The following is a 16,257-nucleotide window of genomic DNA, read 5'->3' as shown; positions in this document are numbered from 1 at the left end:
AGAAGTTGATGCTCAAGACTGATGTTACTGATAAAATCTGCTTTTGTTTTCTTTTGGCGTTTGGATGATCAGATAATGGCTCTGCTTTTGGTTATATTTTGCAGAACCTTCTGTTGGAAGCTACTTATGAATCTGAATATGTAATTATGCTGTGACATTAGAACATGTATCTCTTATGCTGTTTTGTTCAAGTACCTTTCGTTAAAATCTTTGGTTCTGGGTCAATCCGATTCAAGTTGGGTAGACATTTACCAAATTGTTTGCCCTTTATTTTGTACTGAAGCCAAATGACACAGCAGCTGCTACATATGTCCTTATGATTGTTCTAAGTTTACTACAATTAATATGAGGGTATTATTGGAAAATTGATAGGTGTATTCTGATTACATTCTAAGCTTATACCAAACACTCGAAAGGAAAATTCATGGGAATTGCTATTTCCCATGCCCATGGAAAGAGGAAGGAATTGATTTCCTTCCTTTCCATTCCGCGATCCAAACGCGGCCTTGAGGTTAATGGAAACTCAGTGAAAAGTGTTTTGAGACATAAAGTTGAGTGCAACGGAGCATACGTACCTATAACTCTAGAAGATATCAAAAAAGAAAAGAAGAAGACCAAGAGTGTAATGGTAGAGGTTTGTGGTTTGTCACTTCCTTGGGTAAAAACTTTGCCGTGTCATGGAAAATCGGTACAAAAGCTTGAGAGCTAGAGGGCTATTTGTTCTCCGTCACCACCCTTTTAGTTAAAGGTCGATACTTTTACATCTCTGTTAAACGTTGTATGGAATGAACTCTTTTACAGAATTACAGCATTTCAAGTTTTCAGCTTAATTCGATTTGTCAAAAAAATAGTTTGCAATTTCTTTTTCTTTTCTTTCTCTTTTCAACTTGGGGGTCCGGGTCCAAGACCCAAACAGTGCATGCGGATTTTGGAACACTGACCGGTGATGAGTATGGTGTGTTAGGGGTCCAGAAAGATTATCGTCATGGGCTAATCGTATTTGCATGCTGTAAATTGTGATGGACCATTGGTAGGTTTGGGACCGGCCATTTAACAATCGTGGTCAGTAGGAGATGTAACTCTTGTTCATTTCAAAGAAGGACCAGTTTAATCCATGCTCGAGAAGAACTAACTACTGGTGCTTTTTGCTGTGCCCAAAATCGGCATCAAGCATCTTGGAATATCTTTCGGTGTGGGATAAGAAAGATCAATATTACAATGCTATATATGATGGACACTGTGGTTGTTACTGATTAGAAGTTGTACAGGACATAACGCCAATTTACTTTGTCCATCTTTCACAGCCGTGATTCGCTTGGCTAGTGTCCAGATTTGGATTTTGAGGCCCCTCCATCTTCTTCAACCTTGGATTTTCTGAGATATATTGGGCCCGAAGATTGATCACAATTTAGGGTGAAGATTTTCCCAGAATTGTCTTCACGTGGTGGTGTTCGATCTCTTCGGCTTTCTCAGACAACGATACCTTAATTCAGTCTATTTGATGCGCAAAGGATTCTGCAGAAAGCAAACTAATTAATATAAAAACCTCATGTGGTTAAACAGAGGAGGAGGGTAATTAGTAGTGCACTTACTTAAGTTTAATAACTAAGCGCGATGGTCTATGCATGTGGTCTTGGTCTTACAATCTTATTAAACGAGTAATGAACGAACAAGACACGAGTATGGGGGAACCATGCATGGACAATCCAAAGTTGATATTTGTCTTCACGTACCCACCACGCTTGCTCCCGCCATAAATGTATGTCTGTATCTGATTTTTAAGCTTGATTCCTGCAAACCCTAGATATATTCAATTAAGTTTTAATTTCTTTATCTCGATCTCTTCAGATAATTAACACCGACTATTTCTAAGGTTAGCATCCAAGGAGAAGCTTGTTCGTTATAGCTAGATTGTGTTGTTAGTCTGTTATATATATTTAAAGTACACAGACATCAGATTCTGGGGTTTCATTGAGCTCGAGGAAAAATGGAAATACAGTAATAAGTACGTTTTCAAAGACTTCTGTCCATGACGGTTTTTCTGCGAGTACTAAGGGATCCATATGCAAATCCCATGTCGTCTTTTGCAAGTGATAGAAGCAATTTACTAAATAAGTACAATCACAACTTTTACTCGATAGTGACTCCCATGCATGTTTTTCGAGATTTAGTTCATAGATCGATACTCATAAAGTAACATAAACTATAAGCTCACTGCATTTTTGTTGTAGTTAGTGTATAATTTTTCATCAGAGTACTATAATCATTGTTTATCTTATGATTTAAGGCATCACCATCAGGATTTACATCAAATCCGCGATTTCAATTAATACATTAGAAAATAATTCAATAACAAGTTTAGTTGATAAAGAGTAAATAGGGAGAAATATCACTTTGGTCATCGAACTATGGCTCGTTCGACACTTTGGTCATCCAACTTTTAAAAACTTCATTTTGGTCATCGAACTATATCACCGTATATCACTTTGGTCATTCCGTCAATTTTCTCCGTTTTCTCTGTTAATTCTAGGGGTATTTTGGAGATGAAATGTTTTACCCATCATTTTTATAACTTAATCCAATTTTCCCCGCCTAAACATAAAACTTCATCCAATTTTGCCAACTTTTCCCTCCTTTTATTCATGCATTCATCATCAGTAATCAAAGCATACAACAGAGAAAAATAATCAAGTCAGAGAATGATTCAAAGGGAGGGAATATAAGAGGAAGAAAAATATTGATTTAATAAATCAAGGAATTATAAAAGGAGGGAAAAGTTGGCAAAATTGGATGGAGTTTTATGTTTAGACGGAAAAAGTTGGATTAAGTTAAAAAAATGGCGAGTAAAACTTTAAATCTCCAAAATACTCTTGGAGTTAACAGAAAAAACAAACGGAATGACCAAAGTGATATGCGATGATAAAGTTCGATGACCAAAATGAAGTTTTTAAAAGTTGGATGACCAAAGTGTCGAGCAAGCCATAGTTCGATGACCAAAGTGATATTTCTGCCGAGTAAATATGATGATATTTCAATACGCTCAATATGATGATATTTCAATACGCTCAAAAATTAAAGTTCAACACATCGTAGAAAATTATTAGTAAATTAATTTAGGAGGCTGTGACCACTTACCTAATTTCAGCTTAAAAATTGTCCACTTACTCCACTAAGAGTTATTTAACCACATTTACCCGATCTAACATCTATTGACATTTTAGCCCCTATTAATTAAATTAAAACCCATCCCTCTCCTATCAGTCTCTCTCTCATTCCCAGACTCTCTCTCTCTCCGCCCGATCTCCACCTCCAGTCTCTCTCTCTCTCTCTCTCTCTCTTCCTTCCAGGCTAAGACGACTCAGCGACCACCGTCAGCCTCGAAAATCGGCGTCCTCGAGTCCAGTTCGATTGAAGAACAGAACCAAGCGGCTATGGAGATCAAGCTCTTACGACGGTAGGGGGCCGGGGGCTGGGCTGCTACGTCGTCGCCGATCTGGGTGCTGCGACGGTGGGGGGCTGACGAATCTGATCTGGGTGCAGATGAGTCGTCGTTGAGGTCGATATCTGGTCTCAAAGGCAGCGCGGAGATCAATTGCTCTGGTCCTGCTGTTCAGTGTGGAGATCAATTTCTCTTGGCTGGGTGCAGTGAGGCCGGCGGCCAAAACAAATTTTTTTCCTTCTTAGGGTTTTTTTTTTTTTGACAGAAACTAGTAAACTAGAGTTTTTTTTCTTGGCTATTGGCTGATAACGTATAAAAGTAAGAGTATTGGGAGGCAATAATATGAGTATTGGGGGGCAATAATATGATTACTGGGGGGCAATAATATGATCAATTGTGTCTGTAGTGTATTCATTTTAGTTTTGAGAGTTTATACAATTCACTAGACGGAAATAATATGATTATTGGAGGCAATAATATGATTATTGAGAGGCAATTATATGAGTATTGGGGGGCAATAATATGATTACTGGGGGGCAATAATATGATCAATTGTGTCTGTAGTGTATTCATTTTGGTTTTGGGAGTTTATACAATTCACTGGAAGGAAATAATATGATTATTGGAGGCAACAATATGATTTTTGAGAGGCAATAATATGAGTATTGGGGGGCAATAATAACATTACTGGGGGGCAATAGTATGGTTACTGGGTATTATTAGGGGCAATAAATTCAGACACCGGAATCCCGACACCAGTCCGGTAGCCGGATTCCGAATTCCGGTCACTTGCCGCCGGATTCCGGTCACCTGAGTCGGCGGCCGGCCACTGGTCACCGAAGTCCGGCAAGGTGGAGGATGACTTCTCCCTCTAAGTGAGAAAGAAGGAGAGGGTAAAAAAGTCCCAAAAATAAATAAAAAGAATAAAAAAAGAATTAATTGGGTAAAGGGGAAATAATCCCTTACAGTGTTTTGGGTAAATGGGGTTAAAAAACTGTTAGTGGAGCAAGTGGACAAATTTTAAGCTAAAATTGGGTAAATGAGCATTTCCCCTTAATTTGGATTTCCCCCTTTTAGAATAAATGAAGTAACATGCATCATTACACATTCTCATCTCTCTAAAGATCAATATATATGTACTTCTCAATATGATAGAGACTGGCTTCTCAATAAGACTTTCATTCAAAAAGGGCCGAGTTTAGTTCACATGTATGCTTTTGGAGTCCACACCCACTTGGAAACGATCGACTACAAATATCCTTTACAAACATAAGAAAAGAAAGCAAAAAAAAACTATTAATTCAATTACCAGCACCTAGTTATCACAACAACAGTATATAATCTTCAGTTTAAGTCCATATAAAATGCACTTTTGAATTAAGGTCTTGCTTATATGCATAAAATAACTTTTGTTGCTGCTGTTATATTTGATAAAGAAACAAAATAGTTCATGGCCTTATCCGAATTGTAGAAACAAATTTGTGGTAAATGCCAAGTTACTTAGTTGAGCGAGTGATCCAAAAACAAGCATCCAAAGTCCAAATTACCTGCTTCGTTTGATTCCTTTTTTTGATATTCGAGCTACCCAATTCTATTGTTCACCATTCTTTTTGTTTCTTAATTAAATCAAAGCATAAAGCCAAATGCAATTATAGAAATGAACTATACTAATCTTTACAGTCGTGCATAGAGGTTAAGATGTGATATGAGACACAATCATGGCTTGGATTTTCATCTTATCTTACAGGTTTTCGCATGGAATTCTCAGCATGTATATTTGTTTAGGACTTTTTTCATCGCCCAACCCACATACACAAGGGACCACCCTGTCACGTTTTGATGCTTAATTTATAGATATATGTTTGACGACTTTCTGAATTTTATTTCTTGACCATATAGCTAGCTAGCTAGATCTTTTCAATTTTAAGCGATGAGGTAGCTGGATTTGAGATTTTTATCTCTTACAAGCGACTTTGGATTCGACTCATTCGAGTGAGAGCGAAATGAGACAAGGACGAAGAGAACACTTGATCCTTCAAATAATGTGGTGGAATGGGGTGGTTGAGTTTTCTCTATTGGTCATTGAAACTAATTCATAGGCAATTGGAAAATTTTATAATTTTGAAATGGAAAGAAATCATATAAACTAAGAAGTCACTAAAGCAAGAGCCGGTAATTAAGCAGGCAGACGGAGTAAGAGGATCTTCATGAAAATCATATCCTTATGTAATGCATGAGGTGTACACTTACATTTTGATTTTGTAGTCATTACGTTTTCAAATGATTTCAATATTTACTTGATTTATTAGTTTTTTCATTATTTTATTCTTAACATATAACAATCACACAAAGATTCAATTTGCAAATTAAGTTAGCGAAAGACTTGAGGTTCATGTGCAGTTTTCATATATGGTTCAACATTTTGTGAAATAAGAGTGATAATAAAAATTAATTTTGTCAAAAAGAAGATCTGAATTTCTACATTAATACTACTTTCTCTATACTAGGCCGAAAAAAAATGTATATGAGGCATGGAAAACTTTGAAGTGTTGGTCATCGGAACATATATCAACAAAATCAGGGTTTTGATTTCGTCATTTTTGGCCTTCAACTTCCACTTCGTCACTCAAGCAGCCTAATTATTAATTTCATCAATCATTCTGAGTGCGCTGCATTTGGGAGTCTCCTTGCTACATCTGTCCAACCCTCTAAGGCTCTTTCTTCAAATAACGTTTTGCTTTCCTAGATTTCAAGAAAAATGAAAGCTCAGATCGATAACACCAAAACCATGCATGCCATTCTCACACTTCTGTACCAGAAAATAGCAGACGCTGCGCTGTTTTCATTTCCAACGTTCTAAAAAGTTTTCTATGTAACTCCATATCCCTTGGCCTTTTCCATCAGATTAATATTATAGTTCATATCAACTTATTTATCCGAAAATGAATAAGGAGACTTCGAAGCTAGCCTAGTTGTATTAAGATTCCATTCATATGCCATATGCGGTCTTTAAAATATTTACTTTAGTATGGGATTTTAGGTGGTGAATTAAAACACAGTCATAACAAAAGCATCACAAAAAGCAGAAAACCTTTGTTACTTTCTCTTTTTCTAAGAAAATCAATTATTCATGGTAAGTATACATCTAGGATTCTGGCTTCCGTATAATGAACTAGTCCAACAATTCTTGCATTAGAACACCCCTAATCAAGTTTACAACACTTAAGCAAGTGACTGCGATTGAGTCCAGCGCGATTGTGGCAGCCGCAAGAGAACACAATCAAGTCGATAAACTAATCTACCAATTTTCCGGAATTTCAATATTTGCCGGAGTAGCATAAAAAGTTAAGCCTAACCCAAGTCTACCGCGATCAAAGCAAAGACAACCGAGCTAGGGTCCAGTGCGGCCGTGGTACCCTCCAATCGGTGGCCCACACACCATCATCAATCACATGTATCATGACTCACTCTACTGGTCTGTATCACTCTTCTCCATTTTATATAAACCCCATCCAGTCCCAACAGTCTCCCATTCCTCACTCTCCGAAACTCACTCAGGGGTAGTAATAGTAGTGGTGGTAGTAGTAGAAGGCTATAGTAGTAACAATGTGGTCTTCTACCACCACACTATGCCTCTGCTCCCTTCTACTAGTTTTACTTCTCTGTTCCTCCGGTGCAAACTCTTACACCAACCCCAAGATCATCGGCAAAGGCTACCGTCTCATCTCCATTGAAGAAACCCCCGACGGCGGTATTCTCGGCCACCTCCAGCTCAAACAGAAGTCCAAAACCTACGGCCCCGACATCCCACTCTTACAGCTCTTTGTCAAGTACGTAAAACCAAGAAAAAAAAAAAAAAAAAACACTAGACAATCTCATGTGCCGAGTATCCATGCTCTTTCGAGCACCTCACTGACACCGTTTGATGTTTTGATTGCTACAGGCACGAGACGGATCAACGGCTGAGGGTCCACATTACTGATGCTCAGAAGCAGCGGTGGGAGGTGCCGTACAACCTCTTACCCAGAGAGCAGCCTCCGTCGCTGAAGCAGACCATTGGGAGGTCAAAGGATCCCATAACAGTCTCCGAGTACTCAAGCTCGGAGCTCGTCTTCAGCTACACCGCAGACCCGTTCGGGTTTGCGGTGAAGCGAAAGTCAGACAAGCAAGTACTGTTCAACACCAGCTCTGATTCTTCAGACCCTTATGGGGAGATGGTGTTCAAGGACCAGTATCTTGAGATCTCCACAAAACTTCCCAAAGATGCATCCCTCTATGGGTTGGGAGAGAACTCCCAGCCCCATGGGATCAAGCTCTTCCCAAATGAACCTTATACCCTCTACACCACTGATGTCTCTGCTATCAATCTCAACACTGATTTGTATGGCTCCCACCCAGTTTACATGGATCTGAGGAATGTGGGTGGTGAGGCTTATGCTCATGCTGTTCTGTTGCTCAACAGTAATGGCATGGATGTGTTTTACAGAGGCAATTCTTTGACATATAAGGCCATTGGGGGTGTCTTTGATTTCTACTTCTTTTCTGGGACTAGTCCACTGGCTGTGGTTGACCAGTACACTTCTTTCATTGGCAGACCAGCTCCAATGCCTTACTGGTCTCTAGGTATGTTTTTCTATTTCTTATCCCCTTGATGTTGTTCCTGGTTTATTTCATTAATGTTTGTTCTGGCTCGGATTTGGATTAGGAATTTGGGATTATTGTTCTTCTGCAGAATCAAGAGTCTTGTTTTGACATATAATATGCTATCTAAGTGGTCCCAATTTGCAAATTTTTTGCTCCTGTCTCTGTTTCTATAAATTTTAATTCAAGTTGATGATTTTATAGGAATTAGTTGTTTCTTTAATGTTTAATTTATCCCCTAATATATGATATGCCTTGTGTGCGTGTGACCATGATTCTCTAGTCTAAACTCTAAACAATATCAGAATAGTAATGAGTAATCGAGTATAGACAACAAGATTAGCTTTATCTTTTATAATCTCGGTTGGTGGGATGGTCTGGTCCATTTTTTGGTTTTAGTCCTTTCCTGCATTTCTTTACACCTATCTCTGCAGAAGCAACTTTTTGTTACTTTTCCTTGTTTAGTGATGAAAAGTAACTTTCTAGTCCATATTAGAGACATAATCCTACGTAAAGTTAGAATTTTTAATCATCTCCCTCACCGTCACAGATTTCTGTTTTTTTCTTCCAGCCATTTTTGTATCCTTGCCATCTTTTTCACTTCTGAATAACTTGTTATCATCTCTTTTCTATATGAGGTGGTTATTGAGTTCTCTATCTCCAAGTTCTATCAAAACGCTGTGGTGTTTGCTAGAAGGGTCTGTTGATGGTAATGTTGAAAGCCATTCCAGTCAGAACTTAATGCTCTCTGATCTCCATACATCACTGCCATGCCCTTTGAAAATGACAACCGTCTTTGGTTGTTGGTCATTCTACAGCGTGTTAGTATTATCCCTCATACTTTACAACTATTGTCATGTCCTGGGAAGAAATTTATAAAGTCCGAGTTTATGAAAGTGGTTCCTTTTGCCTATTTTAGCGCAAGCATTTAATAATAATGCTTCTTCCATAGCCTCACAACTAACTGATGGTTTAGAGGCTAGTTGATCTGTTCTATTCTTGTTTGTTGGATACAGTCGGTGAATACGGTTTTGTCTTATGAATGAATTACTTATTTATGTGGGAGTATTTTGTGTCACAAGTCAAAAATTAATTCTGACCCTCACAAGCCATGGCTTGCATGGTGACTGTCCTTGGTTCTGTTGTCTCCCTTGCATTATTAGTTTTTGCCAAGTTGGTGAGAAGAAGTTGGAATTTATGCTAGTACACGGTGCCCTTTTGAAAACCTTTTGTTGCCTCATATGACACCAGTGTCGTTTTACTCTTTTGGACTATTTGCTGGTTTCTTGTGTTTCTGTTTTGAGTGATACAGTAAAGAATTGAGACAATTTGAAGGAAATGTAAATTTTGCTAGCTTGATCTGCTAGACATTGTTAAATGTTGACTATGGTGGCAAATGACATGTGTTACTAGTGTACTGGAAAGAATTGATAATATCTGAGAAAAACAGTATGCCCAATTCCTGCAACAATTACATGAGATTGCTTCAAATAGGACAACATTTGCTTTTTATCAATCAAATATATTCATCTCTTTTTCTCTCTCTTACCTGATTCTTTTGAGTTTTGTCATATTGCTCTTCTCTTAATTATATAATTCTCTTTTCCAACTTTTCTTTTATGACTTAATCAGACCGAGTTCTTTTTTTCTATTTATTGGTTTTCACTCTGCTATGTGCATGCTATGTGCATCTTTTATGCTCTTTGTTTTTTTTTTTTTTTGCTAATCTTCAACATATGCCCCAGTGCACTGGTGGTTTTCCTTATCTGGTTCAACAATATTTTCATTCTGCTATTAGCTCCTATCAATTTAGTGTCCTGTGATTGTATGTCCCCTTGACGGTTATTATTTTCCAAGCCATTTTCATTGATCTGTGTCGTTTTAATTGTACAGGATTCCACCAATGCAGATGGGGTTACCACAATTTATCAGTGGTTGAAGATGTTGTTGCTAATTATGAAAAGGCTCAAATCCCTCTAGATGTCATGTGGACTGATGATGATCACATGGATGTGCGCAAAGACTTCACTCTCAGCGCCATGAACTTCCCCCGGCCAAAGCTTCTGGCATTCCTAGACAAAATTCATAAGATTGGCATGAAGTACGTTGTCATTGTCGATCCTGGAATTGGTGTTAATAGCACGTATGGTGTGTACCAAAGAGGTCTTGCTAATGATGTCTTCATCAAGTATGATAATGAACCTTACTTGGCCCAGGTTTGGCCAGGGGCTGTAAACTTCCCTGACTTTCTCAATCCAAAAACTGTTTCATGGTGGAGTGATGAGATCAAGCGCTTTCATGAACTTGTCCCTGTTGATGGGTTATGGATTGACATGAACGAGGCTTCAAATTTCTGTTCTGGGAAATGCACAATTCCAAAGGGGACGACGTGCCCTACTCCTGGTATACCTGGCTGGATATGTTGCTTGGATTGTAAGAACATTACAAAGACGAGATGGGATGATCCACCTTACAAGATAAATGCTTCAGGGTTGCAAGTCCCCTTAGGGTTCAAAACCATTGCCACTAGTGCATATCATTACAATGGCGTTTTGGAGTACGATGCTCACAGTCTGTATGGTTTTTCCCAAACCATTGCAACTCATCAAGGTCTTCAAGGGATTGCAGGCAAGAGGCCGTTCATATTAACCCGCTCCACTTATGTTGGTTCAGGCAAGTATGCTGCACATTGGACAGGTGATAATAAGGGAACTTGGGAGGATTTGAAGATATCAATCTCTACTGTCCTCAATTTTGGAATATTTGGGGTGCCGATGGTTGGCGCAGATATATGTGGCTTCTATCCAGCACCCACTGAGGAGCTTTGCAATCGTTGGATTGAAGTAGGTGCTTTCTACCCCTTTTCAAGGGATCATGCAAACTTTGCTTCCCCAAGGCAAGAGCTTTATCAGTGGGAGTCGGTAGCTGAGTCTGCTAGAAATGCTCTTGGTATGAGGTATAAGCTCCTTCCTTATCTCTACACTTTGACCTATTTAGCTCATATCAGTGGAGCTCCAATTGCAAGGCCACTTTTCTTCTCATTCCCAACATATACTGAATGCTATGGCTTGAGTACTCAATTCTTGCTAGGGAGTGGTCTTCTGATCTCTCCAGTTGTTGAGGAAGGAAAATCTGAGGTTAAGGCATTGTTTCCCCCTGGAAGCTGGTACAGTTTATTTGATATGACACAGGCTGTTAATTCAAAGGGACAGTATGTTACACTTGATGCACCTTTGCATGTGGTTAATGTACATTTGTATCAGAACATTATTCTACCAATGCAGCAGGGTGGAACCGTGTCTAAAGAAGCGAGAAAGACTCCTTTTAGCCTCGTAGTAACCTTCCCAGCTGGGGCAAGCAATGCAACAGCGAAGGGGAACATTTTCATTGATGACGATGAGCTCCCAGAAATGAAACTCGGAAGTGGCTACTCCACATATGTTGATCTCTATGCAACTGTAAGTCAAGGATATGTGAAAGTATGGTCAGAAGTTCAGGAGGGAAAATTTGCTCTAGACCAAGGTTTGATTGTTGAGAAGGTGAGCGTGCTGGGATTGGATGGAACTGGAGGAGCATCAGCTCTTGAGGTTGATGGAACCACAGTGACTAGTGTTTCGAAGATAGAGCTGAGCACATTGGAGCAGGAGTACCAAGAGGAGGTGGAAGATGGAGAGAACAAGACCAAGATTGTAATGGTCCAGGTCAGTGGTCTATCACTTCCTGTGGGGAAGAACTTTGCCATGTCCTGGAAAATGAGTGCCAAAGGTTGAGAGCTAGAGAATGAGCCTCTTCTGTTAGTTTAGATCTCTTGATTACGTTTTTTTTTTTTTTTTCATTTTCTGAAGCTGTTAGCAGCGAGGGTGTTGTTCGTTTCGTGTTTATTATTGTGGGTTTTTGATGGTGAGGAGATGAGCCAAGGATATGCTCATCCTTTTCCATGTAAAAGAAGCCAACAAAGTGAGCTTTAGAGAGTCTTCCATTGTTGTAGCTGCTAGCATGTATGGAATAAGGCAAATTTCAAGTCTGTTCAAGGGAAAGTGAAGAAGAGACTGTTGTCAACTTTTCTACTTGCTTATTTACTAGTTACTGCTTTATTCCAGGTTGATTCATCTCTTTGTCTTATTCTTCTGGCGGCTTTTGGGCTCAAATGGAAATGTAAAAAGAAATTGATGTAATCATCAAAGCTACCTTAATGTTTGGACCTGTTTGATATGCTGACCAATCCAAGTCCATTTCTTTTGCGGCTACACAAATTACTAAAACTCAGGGATTAGCTTTGTTTCTCGCAAATATGAAATATCTGACCCTTCCAACCTCAGCAAATATGTCTTTCTCTTACTTGGCAAATTACGCAGCTCCATGTTCAGCAATCTCTCCCCGAATTTTAGTGATGATTGTCATCACTGCACTCTTCAATTCAGAAAGTGACGTTATGTGCGTATTTCTTGTCATTAAATAATGCAGCTTACCTACCTAGCTGAAATTTTACCATGTTTCAGAGCATTATACAACCATTCGTCGTATATTTTGGTTGGAATATAAAAGTCCAATCTGTAATCAATTCTGTTTCTGGAAGCAGCATGTGATTATGAAGAGTTCACCAAGTACACAAGTCAAGTTTGATATCAATTAAGTCCCACATTGAAAGTTGTAGTGAATTTGGACTACTGTAGCAGCAAGCAATATTGGTCAAGTCTTTCAATGCTCACCAATTTAATCTGAATCCTCAACCACTCTCAGTTCCTTTTTAAACCTCTTCTCTCACTTTGGCTTGAATTTCTCATCAGCTAAAAAAGTTAAGGAGCCTTGCAAATCTGGTCGGGTGCAATTTATTAAAAGCCTAACACAATGTACGTATAATGAACCTTCCTTTAGCATGTAGTTTCCGATTAAGTATATCCTGGAAGGTTTATGATACATACATAGTGATAAGACAGATTTGACCACAATTACAGTATGATCGTACATACATATTTCGATTACTATTTCTAGGAAGATGGTTTAACGTAATATGGCTTATCAGTGTAATATACTTTTAGTGCTGCACTCTCATTCTATGAATTGAGATTACACACTCTGACATACTTTTATGATCGGGAACCACATGTACCGCTAACAATCTAAATTTTAAGTTTTTATGGCAACATGTATATAATTTTTTTTCTTTGCAATTCTCATGTCTTTTTAAAACTCAAAACTATTTTTATTATACTTATTTTGTTTACTCCGTAATTTGATACCGTCCTAGCTATATCTAGAAGAAGTTGAGATTTTATATCACTGTTTCACCCTATCTACTTGTATATTTATCTAACGTGATTAGAATCATACGATGCACTTAGAATCGCGGTTTTATTTCCAGCTTCATCTATGTACTCAAGTTTAATAGTTGATGGTCAATCAATCTTCACAAAAAGTAGACACTACGTCACTACTCACTCGCTACTGTATTCTACACAGTATTACATTCCATGTACCAGCATATACACACTGCTCTAATAGTCACTTTACACGAAATTGCGGGCCGAGGCCCACCTAAGAACACTGACGGCACCGGTGCAGGACGTTGTCACCTCTATGTCTTCGTGTCGGATTGTGGTTCGAAGAGAGACCGGGAAAAGCGGTGTTTTGGCGGGAGAATGACGGTTGGTGTGCACCCTTTTGGCGGGAAACTGAAGCTAAAGCCGCCCACTCCGGTCCACTCATAGCAATTAGCGTAACCCACTAGGGCCTCCTCTGACATCCCCCTTAGTCTTTGGTCAACTTTGATGCATCAATCATGCCCATGACCATGACCATCATCACGGCATTCACTTTAACCACATGATTTTGAGCCGTACGATCAAGTCCCTTATGGTCCTTGACTCTTAGTCAATAGAGGGAGTGATGGATATGAGACCGTTACCTACTGCTACTGTAGCCTGTGGCTGCCTTGGGAGACGGGACACGTGACTTTTTTTTTTCTTTGCTTTCTCCCGAATTTCGAAGCAAACACGGTCACGTGCAGGGTGTGAGAAAATCTCACCAAAGAAGAACAGGTCGTGGGGGCCCGCGGATAGCGCGTGTCTAATAGGAATATGAGAAAAAAGGGAGATTAGGTTATGATGAGGTCGGCCTCATAATAATTCCCTCTGCAGTTTGGTTTCCTTTGATTGGGGAATAGAGCACGCGCCGACGTATTTTTACACCTCCGGCACACTCCACGCGTTTCAGCAAGAGCGTGAGGGTTGAGACCTTAATATAATGAAAAGGGTGTTGAGAAGTCTAATTAAGCTAGAGAGGGAACGCGCCCCACGCGCGCAGACGAAAAGGAAAATCCGGAGTTTTTCGTTTCTTTCTCGGCTGAGCGCTATCGGTGATTGCCGTTGCGTTCCGACCCGGGAGGGGATGTTGTTGCTGGTTAGTCGCAAGCTTTCAGGGCAGAGTCGCGGTCCAGGGGAAGAGGGTGGGTTCTTGACTTCGAATTGGGTGGATCTCTCGATCTGCCCCTCTCGGATCCGCAACGATGGAGGTTGTGGGGATGCAGCAACTTGCTTCTGGCCGGCGGTGGGAGATGGCATCATCGAAGGAGCGATCTGGGTTATGGTGGATGTGGGCAACTTGTGGCAGAAGGGATCCACGTTTGGATATGTTCTGTCGTGATTCTGGTGTTGTCAATTGGGTGTAGAATCGGTATGCATACTGGCAAGGTGGAGCGGCGGTACCAGGAAGCGGCGAGGCCGTGGGGTGGTGTTGATGGTGCTTGCCGGCGGCGGGATTGGGTTTCTGCATTGGTGGATTGCTACTCGGGGAAGGGGGTGTTGGGCGGGGCCCCTGTTGTTGGGCCTTGCTGGTGTGGCTTGGTTTCTTTTTGTTTTGGTTTTAGTTGTGTTTTAATTAGGGTTTTCTGTTTGGTTTGGTCAGGTTTAATAAGTCCTTACTCTTCTGAGCTAGGGTTGGTCTCCTACTCTGTTGAGATAGGAGGTGGTCTGCCATGTAAATGGTGTCATTCCCGAGGACGAGGACAATTGTGTTCAACTCTTGTTTACTTTTGTTGTCAATTTGCTGGTATGCGATCCTTTACACGTGGTCTAGTACCTTCGGACACGGTGTTGAAGAGGACGTTGCCTTCTTTGCGGTTGATTATATGGTTTTATTGGAATTTTCGGGTTTAAATGCTCAAAGTAGCCTTGGAAATGGGCATTTGGTGGTTAGAGTTTGGGCCCTTTGGCCTGATGGTCTCTGTAACCGCGGTTTTTTGGGGTTTAGGTTCATGTCCACCCAGTGTAAACTTTATTGATTAATGGATATTTTCTGTTCTAAAAAAAAAAAAACCTTAATATAATGCAATTGACTAACTAAACCAATTTACAAGTATTTTCTAACCGTTTTTTTTTTTTGCCAAATATCATAAATGGTCACCGACCTTTGACCTGTTAAACACTTTGGTCACTGATATTTTAAATATATCACATTAGTCACTCAACTTTCATTCCGTTATTCACTTTAGTCACAACCATTAAAACACTTATTACACATAGTTAACATTAAGGGTAGTTTTGTCAAATCATTAAAGAAAAAGACAAAAAAAAAAACTCACCGAGCTTCAATCATGATCTCGATGTAGAAAAGGTTGAAATGAAATCTGCTGACTTTTAATAAGATCATTTCCCATGATAAAAAAAAAAAACAAAAAAGTGTGCTTGATTATGAGGGAAGGTAGATTTCCATGAGAAAAAATTTGCTTCATCTTTGGAAATGGTGATACGGGCTCTGTCCAATCTTCTTACCACTTGCCTTTTTTCTCTTGGGTTTTGACTCTAGTGTCTGGGCTTGGCAAGCTTGAATACCTTCAGTATTTGAAATTGTACATGCAGTAGTGTTTACCTGGTCAGTTGTTGACCAAAGAATTTATACTCAATAACCCTTAGATTTACATCCAAGGGTGGAAAATAAAACACCTCAACTTAATAATAATTCTCTCTGCCATTGGATTTACATCCAAAGGTGGTTGGACATTATTTTCTTGGTCAGTAACTGACCAGGTGGACATTTTCGATTGTACATGAAAACTCTTTATATAGGAATAGGTAAGGTGACAGGAGAGTGAGGTTGGATCTCTACCTCAGTAACCTTGCTACCTCCTCTCTTACGACTAATTGGTAAACATACTTCCTTGAATGAAACCCAGGAAACAT

At 39.6% G+C, this 16,257-nt stretch overlaps 1 protein-coding gene across 1 annotated transcript; it reads left to right on the top strand.

Annotated features, from left to right (window-relative positions):
• The first annotated feature begins 6,962 nt into the window (after positions 1–6,962).
• On the top strand, positions 6,963–12,288 carry LOC112197463 (alpha-xylosidase 1). The gene is made up of 3 exons (XM_024338148.2): positions 6,963–7,269; positions 7,383–8,062; positions 9,974–12,288. The coding sequence occupies exons 1-3, from the start codon at positions 7,046–7,048 to the stop codon at positions 11,848–11,850; spliced, it is 2,781 nt and encodes a 926-aa protein (XP_024193916.1). The 5' UTR covers positions 6,963–7,045; the 3' UTR covers positions 11,851–12,288.
• The last annotated feature ends 3,969 nt before the right edge of the window (positions 12,289–16,257 follow it).

Source organism: Rosa chinensis, chromosome 4 (genome assembly GCF_002994745.2).
Source record: "Rosa chinensis cultivar Old Blush chromosome 4, RchiOBHm-V2, whole genome shotgun sequence".
NCBI classification, from domain to species: domain Eukaryota; kingdom Viridiplantae; phylum Streptophyta; class Magnoliopsida; order Rosales; family Rosaceae; genus Rosa; species Rosa chinensis.
This window is presented reverse-complemented; position numbering and strand designations above follow the sequence as displayed.